This window comes from Pseudophryne corroboree, chromosome 1 (genome assembly GCF_028390025.1).
Source record: "Pseudophryne corroboree isolate aPseCor3 chromosome 1, aPseCor3.hap2, whole genome shotgun sequence".
Lineage (NCBI taxonomy): Eukaryota > Metazoa > Chordata > Amphibia > Anura > Myobatrachidae > Pseudophryne > Pseudophryne corroboree.
Window position 1 is genome coordinate 630104199 of NC_086444.1, and position 19622 is coordinate 630123820.

Sequence of the window (19622 nt, forward strand, 5' to 3'; positions counted from 1 at the left end):
GTATGCATGTTTAAGGAAAAGAAACCTGAGGTAACCTTTCCCCCATCTCATGAGCTGAACGGGTTATTTGAAAAGGCTTGGGAAACTCCAGACAAGAAACTGCAGATTCCCAAGAGAATTATTATGGCGTATCCTTTCCCTGCGCAGGACAGGTTACGGTGGGAATCCTCGCCCAGGGTGGACAAGGCTTTAACGCGCTTGTCCAAAAAGGTGGCATTACCGTCTCCAGACACGGCAGCTCTCAAGGATCCTGCTGATCGCAGACGGGAAACTACCTTAAAATCAATTTATGCACATATGGGTGCCTTGCTCAGACCGGCAATAGCGTCGGCTTGGGTTTGTAGCGCTGTAGCAGCTTGGGCAGATACCTTGTCATCTGACATTGATACCCTAGATAGGGATAGCATTTTATTGACCTTAGGTCACATTAAAGACGCAGTCTTATATATGAGAGACACTTCGAGAGACGTTGGGCTGTTAGGTTCGAGAGCCAACGCCATGGCGATTTCTGCTAGGCGAGCCCTGTGGACCCGCCAATGGACGGGTGATGCCGACTCAAAGAGACATATGGAAGTTTTGCCTTACAAGGGTGAGGTTTTATTTGGGGAAGGTCTCGCGGACCTGGTTTCCACAGCTACCGCGGGTAAATCTACTTTTTTTTACCTTATGTTCCCCCACAGCAAAAGAAAACACCACAATATCAGATGCAGTCCTTTCGGACGCACAAGTCAGAGCCAGAGGTAAGGGTAGAGGGAAAAGAATGCCTGCTACGGCTAGTACCCAGGAGCAGAAGTCCTCCCCGGCTTCTACTAAATCCACCGCATGACGCTGGGGCTCCTCTGAGGGAGTCCGCGCCGGTGGGGGCACGTCTTCGACTCTTCAGCCACGTCTGGGTTCAGTCAGACGTGGATCCTTGGGCGATGGAAATTGTATCCCAAGGCTACAAGCTGGAATTCGAAGACGTGCCTCCTCGCCGATTTTTCAAATCGGCTTTACCAACTTCTCCCCCAGAAAGGGAGATAGTTTTAGCTGCAATTCAAAAACTGTGTCAACAACAAGTGATGGTCAAGGTTCCCCTAGTGCAACAGGGGAAGGGGTACTATTCAACCCTGTTTGTGGTCCCGAAACCGGATGGCTCGGTCAAACCCATTCTAAATCTAAAATCCCTAAACCTGTACTTGAAAAAGTTCAAATTCAAGATGGAATCGCTCCGGGCAGTTATTTCCAGCCTGGGAGGGGGGGATTTTATGGAGTCACTAGACATAACGGATGCATACCTTCATGTCCCCATATATCCCCCTCATCAGGCATACCTGAAATTCGCTGTACAGGACTCTCATTACCAGTTTCAGACGTTGCCGTTTGGGCTTTCCGCGGCCCCGAGGATTTTCACCAAGGTAATGGCAGAAATGATGGTGCTCCTGCGCAGGCAGGGAGTCGCAATTATCCCGTAATTGGACGATCTCCTGATAAAAGCGAGATCGAGAGATCAATTGCAGAAAAGCGTGTCGCTCTCCCTGAGAGTGCTAAAGCAGCATGGCTGGATTCTAAATCTACCAAAGTCGCAGTTGATTCCAACGACTCGGCTATCTTTCTTAGGCATGATTCTGGACACGAAACAAAAGAGGGTTTTTCTCCCGATAGAAGAAGCCCAGGAACTCCAGAACATGGTCAGAGACCTGTTAAAACCGAAAAAAAGTGTCAGTCCATCAATGCACTCGAGTACTGGGAAAAATGGTGGCGACCTACGAGGCCATCCCCTTCGGCAGGTTCCATGCGAGCACGTTTCAGTGGGACCTTCTGGACAAGTGGTCGGGGTCCCATCTACAAATACATCGGAAAATAAGCCTGTCCCCCAGGGCCAGGGTGTCTCTCCTGTGGTGGCTGCAGAGTGCTCACCTTCTCGAAGGTCGCAGGTTCGGCATTCAAGACTGGGTTCTGGTGACCACGGACGCGAGTCTCCGAGGATGGGGAGCAGTCACACAAGGAAGAAATTTTCAGGGACTATGGTCAAGCCAGGAGGCTTGTCTACACATCAACGTACTGGAATTGAGGGCCATATACAACGGCCTACGACAAGCGGAGAATCTTCTTCGCGACCTACCGGTTCTGATTCAATCAGACAACGTCACAGCTGTGGCTCATGTAAACCGCCAAAGCGGGACAAGGAGCAGAGTGGCAATGGTTCGCTGGGCGGAAAATCACGCAAGCGCTCTGTCAGCAGTCTTCATTCCGGGAGTGGACAATTGGGAAGCAGACTTCCTCAGCAGACACGATCTCCATCCAGGAGAGTGGGGACTTCATCAAGAAGTTTTTGCAGAGATAACAAGTCGGTGGGGACTTCCACAAATAGACATGATGGCGTCACACCTCAACAAGAAGCTTCGGAGGTATTGTGCCAGGTCAAGGGACCCTCAGGCAGTAGCGGTGGACGCCTTGGTGACACCATGGGTGTTTTAGTCGGTCTATGTGTTCCCTCCTCTTCCGCTCATCTCAAAAATACTGAGAATCATAAGACGAAAAAGAGTGCAGACAATACTCATTGTTCCGGATTGGCCTCGAAGGGCCTGGTATTCAGATCTTCAGGAAATGCTCACAGAAGATCCGTGGCCTCTTCCTCTCAGGGAAGACCTATTGCAGCAGGGGCCCTGCGTGTTCCAAGACTTACCGCGGTTACGTTTGACGGCATGGCGGTTGAACACCAAATCCTAGCGGGGAAAGGTATTCCGGAGGAAGTCATCCCTACTCTGATTAAGGCTAGGAAGGAGGTGACGGCGAAACATTATCACCGCATCTGGAGGAAGTATGTATCTTGGTGTGAAGCCAAGAATGCTCCTACTAAAGATTTCCATCTGGGCCGTTTTCTCCACTTTCTACAGACAGGAGTGGATATGGGCCTAAAGTTAGGCTCCATTAAGGTACAGATATCGGCCCTATCAATTTTCTTTCAGAAGGAATTGGCTTCTCTCCCAGAAGTCCAGACTTTTGTAAAGGGAGTGCTGCACATCCAGCCTCCTTTTGTGCCCCCAGTGGCACCATAGGACCTTAACGTGGGGTTACAGTTCCTAAAATCTCACTGGTTTGAGCCTCTTCAAACGGTGGATTTAAAATATCTCACTTGGAAGGTGGTCATGTTGTTGGCCTTGGCATCTGCAAGGCGGGTGTCCGAATTGGCGGCTTTGTCTCACAAGAGCCCCTATCTGATTTTCCATGTGGATAGAGCAGAATTGCGGACTCGTCCTCAATTTTTGCCTAAGGTGGTTTCATCTTTTCATATGAACCAGCCTATCGTGGTGCCTGTGGCTACGGGTGACGTGGAGGATTCCAAGTGCCTTGATGTAGTCAGGGCCTTAAAAATTTATGTAGCCAGGACGGCTCGGGTTAGGAAAACAGAGGCACTGTTTGTCCTGTATGCAGCCAACAAGCTTGGCGCTCCTGCTTCTAAGCAGACTATTGCTCGCTGGATCTGTAACACGATTCAGCAGGCTCATTCTACGGCTGGATTGCCGTTACCAAATTCGGTAAAGGCCCATTCCACTAGGAAGGTGGGCTCTTCTTGGGCGGCTGCCCGAGACGTCTCAGCATTACAGCTTTGCCGAGCGGCGACTTGGTCGGGTTCAAACACTTTTGCTAAATTCTACAAGTTTGATACCTTGGCTGAGGAGGACCTCATGTTTGCTCAATCGGTGCTGCAGAGTCATCCGCACTCTCCCGCCCGGTCTGGAGCTTTGGTATAATCCCCATGGTCCTTACGGAGTCCCCAGCATCCTCTAGGACGTAAGAGAAAATAAGATTTTAAACCTACCGGTAAATCTTTTTCTCCTAGTCCGTAGAGGATGCTGGGCGCCCGTCCCAGTGCGGACTAAATTCTGCAAGACTTGTATATAGTTATTGCTTACATAAGGGTTATGTTACAGTTTTGATCAGTCTCGGGCTGATGCTGTTTTGTTTCATACTGTTAACTGGTTCGTATGTTCCAAGTTGTACGGTGTGGATGGTGTGGGCTGGTATGTATCTTGCCCTTAGATTAACAAAAATCCTTTCCTCGTACTGTCAGTCTCCTCTGGGCACAGTTCTCTAACTGAGGTCTGGAGGAGGGGCATAGAGGGAGGAGCCAGTGCACACCCATCTAAAGTCTTTAGAGTGCCCATGTCTCCTGCGGAGCCCGTCTATACCCCATGGTCCTTACGGAGTCCCCAGCATCCTCTACGGACTAGGAGAAAAAGATTTACCGGTAGGTTTAAAATCTTATTTTAACAGGAGATGCCTCCCTGGATTGGCTGGTCACACAGTGGAACCGCTGCCATTGGTTTGGTATGGTCTTCCAATATGGCTACCCCCAGCGCCGCAGACATGCTGGCCGCGGTGATCTACAGCTCCTGACCTCTGCCCCGGCAACCGCACTCGCTGCGGGCGGACCCAGCGCAGCAGTCCCCGCCTACCAACCACGGGACCGGAAACCCTCGCAGCCCCAGTCCCACGGTAAGCCCGCGGACGCTGACAGTGAGGCAATTTGTGGGGTCACTATGACCTGCTTTCCTTCTCAGTCCTCAAGTACCCCCAACAGTTCATGTTTTCCAGGTCACCTAGCAGTTGAACAGGTGTATTCATTACTCACTGACACATTTTTAAAAGACCCACAGGTGGAGCTAATTATTTCACTTGCAATCCTGTGAGGAGACCTGGAAAACATGAATTGTAGGGGGTACTTGAGGACCACAGTTGGGAACCACTGTTCTAGAGTGTGCCTTCACATTTTAAGGAATAGGTTTTCCGGGCCCCCATGCATGCCTAATTAGAGGAGTGATCCATCTACTGCAGGTATTGCCTGTTTTGATGCCCATGCATTTGGCTGTGTTTCTCGGGTGGAATACTGAGGCTGAATATTTCAGCAAACAGGTCCTACATCCCCACGAATGGGCTCTAAACTTGAACAGATTGTAAAGATGGGGACAGCCAGCCCTCAACATAATGGCGTTCCAGTTGAACCCCAACATGTAGCAATTCTGTAGAAGAGCAAGAGATGAGATTTTCCTGTTCTCTCAAGTGATTCTTCCACAAACTTCTAAAATTTAGACAGAGAAAGGGTTCAGGTACTATTGGTGACACCAGTCTTCACAGGATATCTGTGAGTCCATCATATTATCTTCCTTAAGGGAAGGATCTGTTCACTCAAGAGGCGGGATGTAATAGTGTCTTACCTTGTAAATGACTGCCCCTTTAAAAAGAACATTGAGTTCTGCCGGTATCCCGCCCCTCCGGCAAACTCTGGCGCTATAAAATCCCACTCAAATACTTTTATCATCCGGACTTTGCAGAACTGGGTTTAAGTGTGGGACAGTGCAAGCCATTAGCCTCATGCTAATCCGTATATTGAGGTCACAACTAGATCTTTGGTGGCCAAGGTAAAATATATTTCTCTAACGTCCTAGAGGATGCTGGGACTCCGTAAGGACCATGGGGATAGACTGGCTCCGCAGGAGACATGGGCACTTTAAGAAAGACTTTGGATCTGGGTGTGCACTGGCTCCTCCCTCTATGCCCCTCCTCCAGACCTCAGTTTGATACTGTGCCCAGTGGAGACTGGGTGCTTTCAGGGAGCTCTCCTGAGTTTCCTGTAAAAGAAAGTATTTTAGTTAGGTTTTTTATTTTCAGGGAGCCTGCTGGCAACAGACTCCCTGCATCGAGGGACTGAGGAGAGAGAAACAGACCCACTTCTCTGAGTTTCAGGGCTCTGTTTCTTAGGCTACTGGACACCATTAGCTCCAGAGGGATCGGTACGCAGGTCTCACCCTCGCCGTCCGTCCCAGAGCCGCGCCGCCGTCCTCCTCGCAGAGCCGGAAGAAAGAAGCCGGGTGAGTATGTGAGGAAAAGACTCCAGAGGCGGCAGAAGAAATGATCTTCATAAGAGGTAACGCACAGCAGTGAAGCGGTGCGCCATTGCTCCCATTCACCTCACACACTCCGGTCACTGTAAGGGTGCAGGGCGCAGGGGGGGCGCCCTGGGCAGCAATAAACACCTCAGGTGGCAAATGCACATATATACATGTACAGCTGGGCACTGTACATGTATAAAAAGAGCCCCCGCCATGTTATTAGTAAATTTGAGCGGGACAGAAGCACGCCGCCGAGGGGGCGGGTCTTCTCCCTCAGCACTCACCAGCGCCATCTTTTCTCCACAGCACCGCTGAGAGGAAGCTCCCCGGACTCTCCCCTGCTTGACACACGGTGAAAGAGGGTTTTAAAGTAGAGGGGGGGCACATAATTGGCGCATATATATTATACATAAGCGCTACTGGGTAAACATTCTGTGTTTTTTCCTGGGTCATATAGTGCTGGGGTGTGTGCTGGAATACTCTCTCTCTGTCTCTCCAAGGGGCCTGGTGGGGAACCTGTCTTCAGAAAAGAGCTTCCCTGTGTGTGTGTGGTGTGTCGGTACGTGTGTGTCGACATGTCTGAGGTTGAAGGCTCGCCTAAGGAGGAGGGGGAGTGTATGAATATTAGGTCTCCGTCGGCAGCGCTGACACCTGACGGGATGGATATGTGGAATGTTTTAAGTGCTAATGTTAATTTATTGCACAAAAGATTAGACAAAGCTGAAGCTAGGGTACAGTCAGGGAGTCAACCCATGTCTGTCCCTATGTCGCCAGGACTTTCGGGGCCTCAGAAGCGCACCATATCCCAGATCGATGACACGGATACTGACTCTAGTGTCGACTATGAAGATGCAAAATTACAGCCGAAGGTGGCAAAAGGTATTCGGTACATGATTATTGCCATTAAAGATGTTTTGCATATTACTGAGGAACCCCCTGTCCCTGACACGAGGGTACACATGTATAAGGGAAAGAAACCTGAGGTCACCTTTCCCTCCTCACATGACCTGAACGAATTATGCGAAAAAGCGTGGGAAACTCCAGACAAAAAACTGCAGATTCCTAAAAGGATTCTAACAGCGCATCCTTTCCCGTCACAGGACAGAATACGGTGGGAATCCTCCCCTAGGGTAGACAAAGCTTTGACACGCTTATCGAAAAAGATAGCGCTCCTGTCCCAAGATACGGCTACCCTCAAGGTTCCTGCTGACCGCAAGCAGGAGGTTACCTTGAAGTCCATTTACACTCATTCTGGTACGTTGCTCAGGCCGGCAATTGCGTCGGCCTGGGTTTGTAGTGCTGTAGCAGCATGGACAGATTCTTCATCAGCGGATATTGAGACCCTTGATAAGGATACCATTTTAATGACCCTAGGGCATATAAAAGATGCTGTCTTATATATGAGGGATGCTCAGAGACATTAGTTTACTGGGTTCCAGGATAAACGCTATGTCCGTTTCTGCTAGGCGAGTCTTATGGACCCGACGGGGGATGCCGACTCAAAGAGGCATATGGGACTCACAAGGGTGAGGAATTGTTTGGAGAGGGCCTCTCGGACCTCGTCTCCACAGCTACGGCAGTTAAATCGAATTTTTTGCCTTATGTTCCCTCACAATCTAAGAAAGCGCCTCATTATCAAATGCAGTCCTTTCGTTCAAATAAAAGCAAAAGAGTACGTGGATCGTCCTTTCTTGCCAGGGGTAAGGGCAGAGGAAAAAAGCTGCACAACACAGCTAGTTCCCAGGAACAGAAGTCCTCCCCGGCCTCTGCAAAATCCATCACATGACGCTGGGGCTCCCCTGAGGGAGTCCGCTCCAGTGGGGGCACATCTTCGACTTTTCAGCCACATCTGGGTTCAATCACAGGTGGATCCCTGGGCAATGGAAATTGTTTCCCAGGGATACAGGCTGGAATTCGAAGAGGTGCCTCCTCGCCGGTTTTTCAAATCGGCGCTACCAACTTCTCCCCTGGAAAGGGAGATAGTGTTACAGGTGATTCAAAAATTGTGTCTTCAACAAGTGGTGGCAGAGGTTCCCCTGCTTCAGAGAGGGAAGGGGTACTACTCAACCCTGTTTGTGGTCCCGAAACCGGACAGTTCGGTCAGACCCATTTTGAATTTAAAATCCCTGAACCTTTACTTAAAACGGTTCAAGTTCAAGATGGAATCGCTCAGAGCGGTCATTGCCAGCCTGGAAGGGGGGGATTTTATGATATAAAGGACATAAAGGATGCATACCTGCATGTTCCCATATATCCTCCTCATCAGGTGTACCTGAGATTTGCGATACATTACCAATTTCAGACGTTGCCGTTTGGGCTTTCCACGGCCCCGAGAATTTTCACCAAGGTAATGGCGGAAATGATGGTGCTCCTGCGAAAGCAGGGTGTCCCAATTATCCCGTAGTTGGACGATCTCCTCATAAAAGCGAGATCACGGGAGAAGTTGCAGAACAGCGTATCCCTTTCACTGAAGGTGTTACAGCGACACGGCTGGATTCTCAATATTCCAAAGTCGCAGCTGGATCCTACGACTCGCTTGTCCTTCTTGGGCATGATTCTGGACACAGACCAGAAAAGGGTTTTTCTTTCTGAAGAAAAAGCGCAGGAACTCATGACTCTAGTCAAGAACCTGTTGAAGCCGAAACAAGTGTCAGTACATCATTGCACTCAAGTCCTGGGAAAAATGGTGGAGACATATGAAGCCATTCCCTTCTGCAGGTTCCATGCAAGGACTTTCCAGTGGGACCTATTGGACAAATGGTCCGGGTCACATCTGCACATGCATCAGCGGATTACCCAGTCCCCAAGGGCCAGGGTTTCTCTCCTGTGGTGGCTGCAGAGTGCTCACCTTCTAGAGGGCCGCAGGTTCGGCATTCAGGATTGGATCCTGGTGACCACGCACGTGAGCCTCCGCGGTTGGGGAGCAGTCACACAGGGAAGAAATTTCCAAGGCCTTTGGTCAAGTCAAGAGACTTGTCTTCACATCAACATCCTGGAACTGAGGGCCATATTAAACGACCTACGTCAAGCGGAGACCTTACTTCGCGACCGACCGGTGTTGATTCAGTCGGACAACGTCACCGCAGTAGCTCATGTAAACCGCCAAGGCGGCACAAGGAGCAGAGTGGCGATGGCGGAAGCCACCAGAATTCTTCGCTGGGCGGAGAATCATGTAAGTGCACTGTCAGCAGTGTTCATTCCGGGAGTGGACAACTGGGAAGCAGACTTCCTCAGCCGACACAACCTGCATCCAGGAGAGTGGGGACTTCATCAGGAGGTTTTCGCACAGATTGCAAGTCGGTGGGGATTGCCCCAAATAGACATGATGGCGTCCCGTCTCGACAAAAAGCTGCAAAGGTATTGCGCCAGGTCAAGAGATCCTCAGGCGGTAGCTGTGGACGCCCTAGTGACACCGTGGGTGTTCCAGTCGGTCTATGTATTTCCTCCTCTTCCTCTCATACCCAAGGTATTGAGAATAATAAGAAAAAGAGGAGCGAGGACAATACTCATTGTTCCGGATTGGCCACGAAGGACCTGGTATCCGGATCTGCAGGAAATGCTCACAGAAGATCCGTGGCCTCTTCCTCTAAGACAGGACCTGTTGCAACAGGGTCCCTGTCTGTTCCAAGACTTACCGCGGCTGCGTTTGACGGCATGGCGGTTGAACGCCGGATCCTAGCGAAAAAAGGTATTCCGGATGAGGTCATTCCTACACTAATAAAGGCTAGGAAGGACGTGACATCTAAACATTATCACCGAATATGGCGAAAATATGTTTCTTGGGGCGAGGCCAGGAATGCTCCTACGGAAGAATTCCATCTAGGCCGTTTTCTTCACTTCCTACAAACTGGAGTGAATTTGGGCCTAAAATTAGGCTCCATTAAAGTTCAGATTTCGGCCTTATCCATTTTCTTTCAAAAGGAATTGGCCTCTCTGCCTGAAGTACAGACTTTTGTGAAGGGAGTACTGCATATTCAGCCTCCTTTTGTGCCTCCGGTGGCGACTTGGGACCTTAACGTGGTGTTAAGTTTTCTTAAGTCACATTGGTTTGAATCACTTAAAACAGTGGAGTTGAAATATCTCACTTGGAAGGTGGTCATGTTGTTAGCCTAGGCTTCGGCTAGGCGTGTTTCGGAATAGGGGCTTTTATGTGATAAAGCCGCTATATGGTTTTCCATATGGATAGAGCGGAATTGCGGACCCGTCCTCAATTCCTACCTAAGGTGGTCTAATTTTTTCATATGAACCAACCTATTGTCGTGCCTGTGGTTACACGGGATTGGAGGATTCCGAGTCCCTTGATGTGGTCAGGTCTTTGAAGATTTACGTGGCCAGAACGGCTAGGATCAGAAAAACAGAAGCACTGTTTGTCCTATATGCAGCCAACAAGGTTGGCGGCCCTGCTTCAAAGCAGACTATTGCTCGCTGGATCTGTAACACGATTCAGCAGGCGCATTCTACGGCAGGATTGCCGTTACCAAAATCGGTTAAGGCCCATTCCACTAGGAAGGTGGGCTCGTCTTGGGCGGCTGCCCGAGGGGTCTCGGCACTACAGCTGTGCCGAGCTGCTACTTGGTCGGGGTCAAACACCTTTGCAAAGTTCTATAAGTTTGATACCCTGGCTGAGGAGGACCTCCTGTTTGCTCAATCGGTGCTGCAGAGTCATCCGCACTCTCCCGCCCGTTTGGGAGCTTTAGTATAATCCCCATGGTCCTTACGGAGTCCCAGCATCCTCTAGGACGTTAGAGAAAATAAGATTTTAAACCTACCGGTAAATCTTTTTCTCGTAGTCCGTAGAGGATGCTGGGCGCCCGTCCTAAGTGCGGACTATTTCTGCAAGACTTGTATATAGTTATTGCTTTCATAAGGGTTCTGTTATAGTTTTGTCGGTTATGGACCGATGATATGTTGTTGTTCATACTGTTAACTAGATTGTATATCACAGGTTATACGGTGTGATTGGTGTGGCTGGTATGAATCTTGCCCTTAGATTAACTAAAATCCTTTCCTCGTACTGTCAGTCTCCTCCTGGCACAGTTTCTCTAACTGAGGTCTACAGGAGGGGCATAGAGGGAGGAGCCAGTGCACACCCAGATCCAAAGTCTTTCTTAAAGTGCCCATGTCTCCTGCGGAGCCAGTCTATCCCCATGGTCCTTACGGAGTCCCAGCATCCTCTACAGACTACGAGAAAAAAGATTTACCGGTAGGTTTAAAATCGTATTTTTTGCTGATGACAGATAATGTGCTATATCCAGGTAAAGCCATGGGGTCTTTTCCATCTTATTTTGGTGATAATGTCCCCTTTATTTCTGCATTTAGGGGCAGATGTATTAAGCCTGGAGTAGTGATAAAGCAGTGATAAGTGGAAGGTGATAACGCACCAGTCAGTCAGCTCCTAACCCATGATATTTATGATCCATTTCAATCAGGATTCAGGAGAAGACATAGCACTGAAACAGCCCTGGTGTGTGTGTTAAATGATCTTCTGATGGCAAAAGACAGAGGTGACTGTTCAATATTAATCCTTCTGGATCTCTCGGCAGCATTTGATACCGTGGACCATGGGCTTCTGATTGAGCGACTGATACATTTCTGTGGTCTGGATGGCACAGTCCTAAGCTGGTTCAAATCATTTCTCACAGGCATGTCACAGAGAGTATCATCTGGATTATACTCATCACCACCAGTGCCATTGCCATGTGGTGTCCCACAAGGTTCTATACTATCCCCCATGCTTTTTGCAGTATACATGCTCCCATTGGGCGAAATAATCAGGCGCCATGGCCTGGTCTACCACTGCTATGCAGATGATACACAACTGTACTTGTCCTTTGCTCCGGGCACTGATAACCCAATAGCAACCCTAAATGGCTGTCTAGCTGAACTACAGGAGTGGATGAGCGCCAGTTGGCTGCGACTGAACCCAGATAAAACAGAGGTCCTTTTGATACGACCGCAACACCAAAGGACAAGACTGCAGCATAGCCAACCAACTGGACTTACACTGGGGGATTCAGAATTACAGACCAGTGATCGTGTGCAGAATCTTGGCGTTGTCCTGGATGGTGGCTTGACACTTAAACATCAGATATCAGCCACAATCAAATCCTCATTCTTTCACCTGAGGAACATAGCCAGAATCAAGCACTTAATTCCCTCAGATGACATGCCAAAAGTCATACATGCATTTGTATCATCTCGTTTAGACTAGTGTAATGCCCTCTACCTTGGTCTACCAGCAAAAGAATTGCAACGCTTACAGCTGGTGCAAAACACAGCTGCCAGGCTATTAACCAACCAGCCCCGTTCTAGCCACATAACACCCATCCTCTACTCCCTTCACTGGCTGCCTGTAAGATGGCGAATCATCTTCAAGATTGGCTTACTGAGTTTCAAAGCATTACATGACCAAGGCCCAAGGTACCTGAAACAGCTTCTGACCCCATACTGCCCCACTCGATTACTGCGATCTGTAGATGAAGGACTTTTAGCAGTACCTAGAATCTACCGTAATTCATCTGGGGGTCGAGCTTTTAGTCATGCGGCTCCGACTCTATGGAACTCGCTTCCCCGCACAGTGCGAGAGGCTCCAACTATAGAATCCTTCAAAAGTAGACTCAAGACTTTCCTGTTTACTCAAGCATTTCCATAGTGTCCCTTTTAGTATCTTCATGCTTCTGTATTTTATGAAAATGTACTTCATTATTTTCTGTACTATATTATGCTATGTATCTGTTAAGCGCCTTGGGTCCTATTGGAGAAAGAGCGCTATATAAATAAAATTTATTATTATTATTATAACTGTCCTTTTTCAAACCCGTAATGATTGGCCACTTATCACTGCTTTATAATTTCTCCAGGCTTAATACATCTGCCCCATAGTTTTGTAAGATAATAGAATATGACCGTTTATATATACTGGCATGAAAGGTAAAAATGGGAATGTGAATCCTCTGTTGCAGTTTCTCTGCTACTGTTGTGGGAAACCAGTAATATCTAGTTAAGCTGTATTGTGGGACACTTTGCACTATGTCTTCTATACAATTTGTGTATTTTTTTTTTTTCCTTCAGGGTGCGGACTGTGGAGCAGTTAGATCAGCGGTATATTCTTGTGCCTGAGAGAGTGAAGGATGCATATTTAGTGCATCTCATCCAGAAGTTCCAGGATGAGCACGAGGACTGGTCCATCATGATCTTTACCAACACTTGCAAGTAAGAGCTGCAGCTACTTTGGTGCCCAGTGATAGAGGAATGTGTATGATTGTCTCCAGACAGATATGAGTGCCATTAAATTATGGCTGGGATGAGTCAATTACTGAAGTGGTGATATGTGTGACCCAGACTGAAGTGTTTGTGCAGAAAAAGTCCTCTAAGAGTGGAGGAAACATTATGCTCGGACACTGCTGCAAGCTGTACAAGGACGGTAGCGTTATGTTGTGGATGTTGTGTTGAAGTTCCAAAATCCACTGAGGCCAGAGTGTCTGCTCAGTTTTGGAATAGAGCCACTGCAAGTATGATGCAACTTTGTGATCTCACAGCAGCATCCAAAGTTTGAGCAGATGGATTAAATGCTGTCCAAATACTTAAGGCGGAATTCAGTTGTACGCTGGCAGCCACTAGATGTCGCCCAAACGGAGCAATTCAATTGTAGCTCTGTTCGGGCGTGATCGCTGCCAGCGTCTGCATTTCAGCTCGTAACCCCCTGGGGATGGCTAGCTGAAATGCGCGAACAGTGACCCGTTTGGGCACCCAAAAGGCACATTTTGCGATCGCGTCCAGCACTTTGGTCAGGTTTAGCTGCTTTACACAGCTAAACCCTGACCTTAATGGGCCGATCAGTGTGAAAAAAAATTGAATTGCGCCCCGCAATCTCCTGTCACTTTAGTCTTCAGATTGAGGGCAGAAAACAATTGAGTACTGCCCTTTGTCTCAGAATATAACCAAACCCATCTGCTTGTGTGTGTATATCCACAAGCTAATGGTTACTTTCTTGTATTGATACAGGAACTGCCAGATCCTGAACATGATGTTACGTGAATACAGCTTCCCATCTGTAGCTCTGCACTCTATGATGAAGCAGGTAAGGGCCCTGCAGGTGGCTTTTATAGGTTACTATTACACTGTGAAGATTATTTCTCTATCATCCACTAGGGGACACTGGAGTTAGACAGCTGGGGTGTGAAGATTGCAGACCAGAGGTAGCACAATGTAATTAAAAAAAAAAAAAAATATTCACAGCTGGCTCCTCCCCCTTCACGCCCCCCAAGGGGCGGATGCAAAGGGTAAGTTTCTTTGCCTAAGGGCTGCAGCGAGGTGTCTAAAAAATTTCAGTTGCGGACATTTCTCTGACGTCCTAGTGGATGCTGGGACTCCGTCAGGACCATGGGGATTAGCGGCTCCGCAGGAGACAGGGCACAAAAATAAAAGCTTTAGGAGTAGGTGGTGTGCACTGGCTCCTCCCCCCATGACCCTCCTCCAAGCCTCAGTTAGGTTTTTGTGCCCGTCCGAGCAGGGTGCAATCTAGGTGGCTCTCCTAAAGAGCTGCTTAGAAAAAGTTATTAGGTTTTTTATTTTCAGTGAGTCCTGCTGGCAACAGGCTCACTGCAACGAGGGACTTAGGGGAGAAGAAGTGAACTCACCTGCGTGCAGGATGGATTGGCTTCTTAGGCTACTGGACACCATTAGCTCCAGAGGGATCGAACACAGGCCCAGCCATGGAGTCCGGTCCCGGAGCCGCGCCGCCGACCCCCTTGCAGATTCCGAAAAGTGAAGAGGTCCAGAAACCGGCGGCAGAAGACTTTTCAGTCTTCATGAGGTAGCGCACAGCACTGCAGCTGTGCGCCATTGTTGTCAGCACACATCACACCAGCGGTCACTGAGGGTGCAGGGCGCTGGGGGGGGGCGCCCTGGGCAGCAATGATAATACCTTGTTCTGGCTAAAAATACATCACATATAGCCCCTGGGGCTATATGGATGTATTTAACCCTTGCCAGGTCTCACAAACACCGGGAGAAGAGCCCGCCGAAATAGGGGGCGGGGCCTATCTCCTCAGCACACAGCGCCATTTTCCTGCACAGCTCCGCTGCGAGGAAGGCTCCCAGGACTCTCCCCTGCACTGCACTACAGAAACAGGGTAAAAAAACAGAGAGGGGGGGCACTTTTTTGGCGATATTGATATATTAAGCTGCTATAAAGGAAACAACACTTCTGTAGGGTTGTTCCTATATATTTATAGCGCTTTGGTGTGTGCTGGCAAACTCTCCCTCTGTCTCCCCAAAGGGCTAGTGGGGTCCTGTCTTCGATAAGAGCATTCCCTGTGTGTCTGCTGTGTGTCGGTACGTGTGTGTCGACATGTATGAGGACGATGTTGGTGTGGAGGCGGAGCAATTGCCGGTAATGGTGATGTCACCCCCTAGGGAGTCGACACCGGAATGGATGGCTTTGTTTATGGAATTACGTGATAAGGTCAGCACGTTACAAAAATCAGTTGACGACATGAGACGGCCGGCAAACCAGTTAGTACCTGTCCAGGCGTCTCAGACACCGTCAGGGGCTGTAAAACGCCCTTTACCTCAGTCGGTCGACACAGACCCAGACACGGACACCGAATCTAGTGTCGACGGTGAAGAAACAAACGTATTTTCCAGTAGGGCCACACGTTATATGATCACGGCAATGAAGGAGGCTTTGCATATCTCTGATACTGCAAGTACCACAAAAAGGGGTATTATGTGGGGTCTGAAAAAACTACCTGTAGTTTTTCCTGAATCAGAGGAATTGAATGAAGTGTGTGATGAAGCGTGGGTTAACCCCGATAGAAAACTGCTAATTTCAAAGAAGTTATTGGCATTATATCCTTTCCCGCCAGAGGTTAGGGCGCGCTGGGAAACACCCCCTAGGGTGGATAAGGCACTCACACGCTTATCAAAGCAAGAAACGGCCGCCCTCAAGGATCCAGCTGATAGGAGGCTGGAAACTACCCTGAAAAGTATATACACTCATACGGGTGTTATACTGCGACCAGCCATCGCCTCTGCATGGATGTGCAGTGCTGGGGTGGTTTGGTCGGATTCCCTGACTGAAAATATTGATACCCTGGATAGGGACAGTATTTTATTGACTATAGAGCAATTAAAGGATGCTTTTCTTTATATGCGAGATGCTCAGAGGGATATTTGCACTCTGGCATCGAGAGTAAGTGCGATGTCCATATCTGCCAGAAGAAGTTTATGGACGCGACAGTGGTCAGGTGATGCGGATTCCAAACGGCATATGGAAGTATTGCCGTATAAAGGGGAGGAATTATTTGGGGTCGGTCTATCGGATTTGGTGGCCACGGCAACAGCCGGGAAATCCACCTTTTTACCTCAGGTCCCCTCCCAACAGAAAAAGACACCGTCTTTTCAGCCGCAGTCCTTTCGTTCCTATAAGAACAAGCGGGCAAAAGGACAGTCATATCTGCCCCGAGGCAAAGGAAAGGGTAAGAGAGTGCACCAAGCAGCTCCCTCCCAGGAGCAGAAGCCCTCCCCGGCTTCTGCAAAGCCCTCAGCATGACGTTGGGGCTTTACAAGCGGACTCAGGGGCGGTGGGGGGTCGACTCAAGAATTTCAGCGCCCAGTGGGCTCACTCACAGGTGGACCCCTGGATCCTGCAGGTAGTATCTCAGGGTTACAGGTTGGAATTCGAGAAGTCTCCCCCTCGCCGGTTCCTAAAGTCTGCTCTGCCAACGTCTCCCTCAGACAGGGCGACGGTATTGGAAGCCATTCACAAGCTGTATTCTCAGCAGGTGATAGTCAAGGTACCCCTCCTACAACAGGGAAAGGGGTATTATTCCACACTATTTGTGGTACCGAAGCCGGACGGCTCGGTAAGGGGTGGTCTTCTGTTTGCCGGCGGTCGGGCTCCCGGCGCTCAGTATACCGGCGCCGGGAGCCCGACAGCCGGAATACCGACAATTATTTTCCCTCGTGGGGGTCCACGACCCCCATAGAGGGAGAATAAAATAGTGTGGCGCGCCACCGTGCCCGTAGCGTGGCGAGCGCAGCGAGCCCGCAAGGGGCTCATTTGCGCTCGCCAAGCTGTCGGTAAGCCGGCGGTCGGGCTCCCGGCGCCGGGATGCTGGTCGCCGGGAGCCCGACCGCCGGCCAGCCGTAGTGAACCCCTCGGTAAGACCTATTCTAAATCTGAAATCTTTGAACCTGTACATACAAAAATTCAAGTTCAAGATGGAGTCACTCAGAGCAGTGATAGCGAATCTGGAAGAAGGGGACTTTATGGTGTCCCTGGACATCAAGGATGCTTACCTGCATGTCCCAATTTGCCCTTCACATCAAGGGTACCTCAGGTTCGTGGTGCAAAACTGTCATTATCAGTTTCAGACGCTGCCGTTTGGATTGTCCACGGCACCTCGGGTCTTTACCAAGGTAATGGCCGAAATGATGTTTCTTCTGCGAAGAAAAGGCGTATTAATTATCCCTTACTTGGACGATCTCCTGATAAGGGCAAGATCCAGAGAACAGCTGGGGGACGTAGTAGCACTAACCAAAGTAGTGCTGCAACAGCACGGGTGGATTCTGAATTTTCCAAAATCTCAATTGACCCCGACGACACGTCTGCTGTTCCTGGGAATGATTCTGGACACGGTTCAGAAAAAGGTGTTTCTTCCGGAGGAGAAAGCCAGGGAGTTATCCGAACTTGTCAGGAACCTCCTAAAACCAGGAAAAGTGTCTGTGCATCAATGCACAAGAGTCCTGGGAAAAATGGTGGCTTCTTACGAAGCGATTCCATTCGGCAGATTCCACGCACGAACTTTTCAGTGGGATCTGCTGGACAAATGGTCCGGATCGCATCTGCAGATGCATCAGCGGATAACTTTGTCTCCACGGACAAGGGTGTCTCTTCTGTGGTGGTTGCAGAGTGCTCATCTGTTGGAGGGCCGCAGATTCGGCATACAGGACTGGGTCCTGGTGACCACGGATGCCAGTCTGAGAGGCTGGGGAGCGGTCACACAGGGAAGAAACTTCCAGGGAGTGTGGTCAAGCCTGGAGATGTCTCTTCACATAAATATACTGGAGCTAAGAGCGATTTACAATGCTCTAAGCCTGGCAAAACCCCTGCTTCAGGGTCAGCCGGTGTTGATCCAGTCGGACAACATCACGGCAGTCGCCCACGTAAACAGACAGGGCGGCACAAGAAGCAGGAGGGCAATGGCAGAAGCTGCAAGGATTCTTCGCTGGGCGGAAGATCATGTGATAGCACTGTCAGCAGTGTTCATTCCGGGAGTGGACAACTGGGAAGCGGACTTCCTCAGCAGACACGATCTACACCCGGGAGAGTGGGGACTTCATCCAGAAGTCTTCCACATGATTGTGAACCGTTGGGAAAAACCAAAGGTGGATATGATGGCGTCCCGCCTCAACAAAAAACTGGACAGGTATTGCGCCAGGTCAAGAGACCCTCAGGCAATAGCTGTGGACGCTCTGGTAACACCTTGGGTGTTCCAGTCAGTGTATGTGTTTCCTCCTCTGCCTCTCATACCAAAAGTACTGAGAATTATACGGCAAAGGGGAGTAAGAACGATACTCGTGGCTCCGGATTGGCCAAGAAGAACTTGGTACCCGGAACTTCAGGAGATGCTCACGGAAGATCCGTGGCCTCTACCTCTAAGACGGGACCTGCTTCAGCAGGGACCGTGTCTATTCCAAGACTTACCGCGGCTGCGTTTGACGGCATGGCGGTTGAACGCCGAATTCTAAGGGAAAAAGGCATTCCGGAAGAGGTCATCCCTACCCTGGTAAAAGCCAGGAAGGAGGTGACTGCACAACATTATCACCGCATTTGGAGAAAATATGTTGCGTGGTGTGAGGCCAGGAAGGCCCCGACGGAGGAATTTCAACTGGGTCGATTCCTACATTTCCTGCAAACAGGATTGTCTATGGGCCTCAAATTAGGGTCCATTAAGGTTCAAATTTCGGCCCTGTCGATTTTCTTCCAGAAAGAATTGGCTTCAGTTCCTGAAGTCCAGACTTTTGTAAAAGGAGTACTACATATACAGCCCCCGGTTGTGCCCCCAGTGGCTCCGTGGGATCTTAATGTAGTTTTGGATTTTCTCAAATCCCATTGATCTGAGCCACTCAAATCGGTGGATTTGAAATATCTTACATGGAAAGTAACCATGCTACTGGCCCTGGCTTCAGCCAGGAGAGTGTCAGAATTGGCGGCTTTATCGTATAAAAGCCCATATCTGATTTTCCATTCGGACAGGGCAGAACTGCGGACGCGTCCTCAGTTTCTGCCTAAGGTGGTTTCAGCGTTTCACCTGAACCAGCCTATTGTGGTGCCTGCGGCTACTAGCGATTTGGAGGATTCCAAGTTGCTGGACGTTGTCAGGGCATTGAAAATATATATTTCAAGGACGGCTGGAGTCAGTAAATCTGACTCGCTGTTTATACTGTATGCACCCAACAAGCTGGGTGCTCCTGCTTCTAAGCAGACGATTGCTCGTTGGATTTGTAGCACAATTCAACTTGCACATTCTGTGGCAGGCCTGCCACAGCCTAAATCTATCAAGGCCCATTCCATAAGGAAGGTGGGCTCATCTTGGGCGGCTGCCCGAGGGGTCTCGGCATTACAACTCTGCCGAGCAGCTACGTGGTCGGGGGAGAACACGTTTGTAAAATTCTACAAATTTGATACCCTGGCTAAAGAGGACCTGGAGTTCTCTCATTCGGTGCTGCAGAGTCATC

The 19622-nt window shown here is 49.4% G+C and overlaps 1 protein-coding gene across 2 annotated transcripts in view; it reads left to right on the forward strand.

Annotated features, from left to right (window-relative positions):
* The window catches only part of DDX49 (DEAD-box helicase 49), an 86475-nt gene that overhangs the window by 33901 nt on the left and 32952 nt on the right, over positions 1–19622 (forward strand). For both annotated transcript variants that reach the window (XM_063914536.1, XM_063914535.1), the window contains exons 6-7: positions 12948–13088; positions 13881–13956. In XM_063914536.1, the coding sequence (XP_063770606.1) occupies positions 12948–13088; positions 13881–13956 (217 nt within the window). The remainder of the gene's footprint in view (positions 1–12947; positions 13089–13880; positions 13957–19622) is intronic.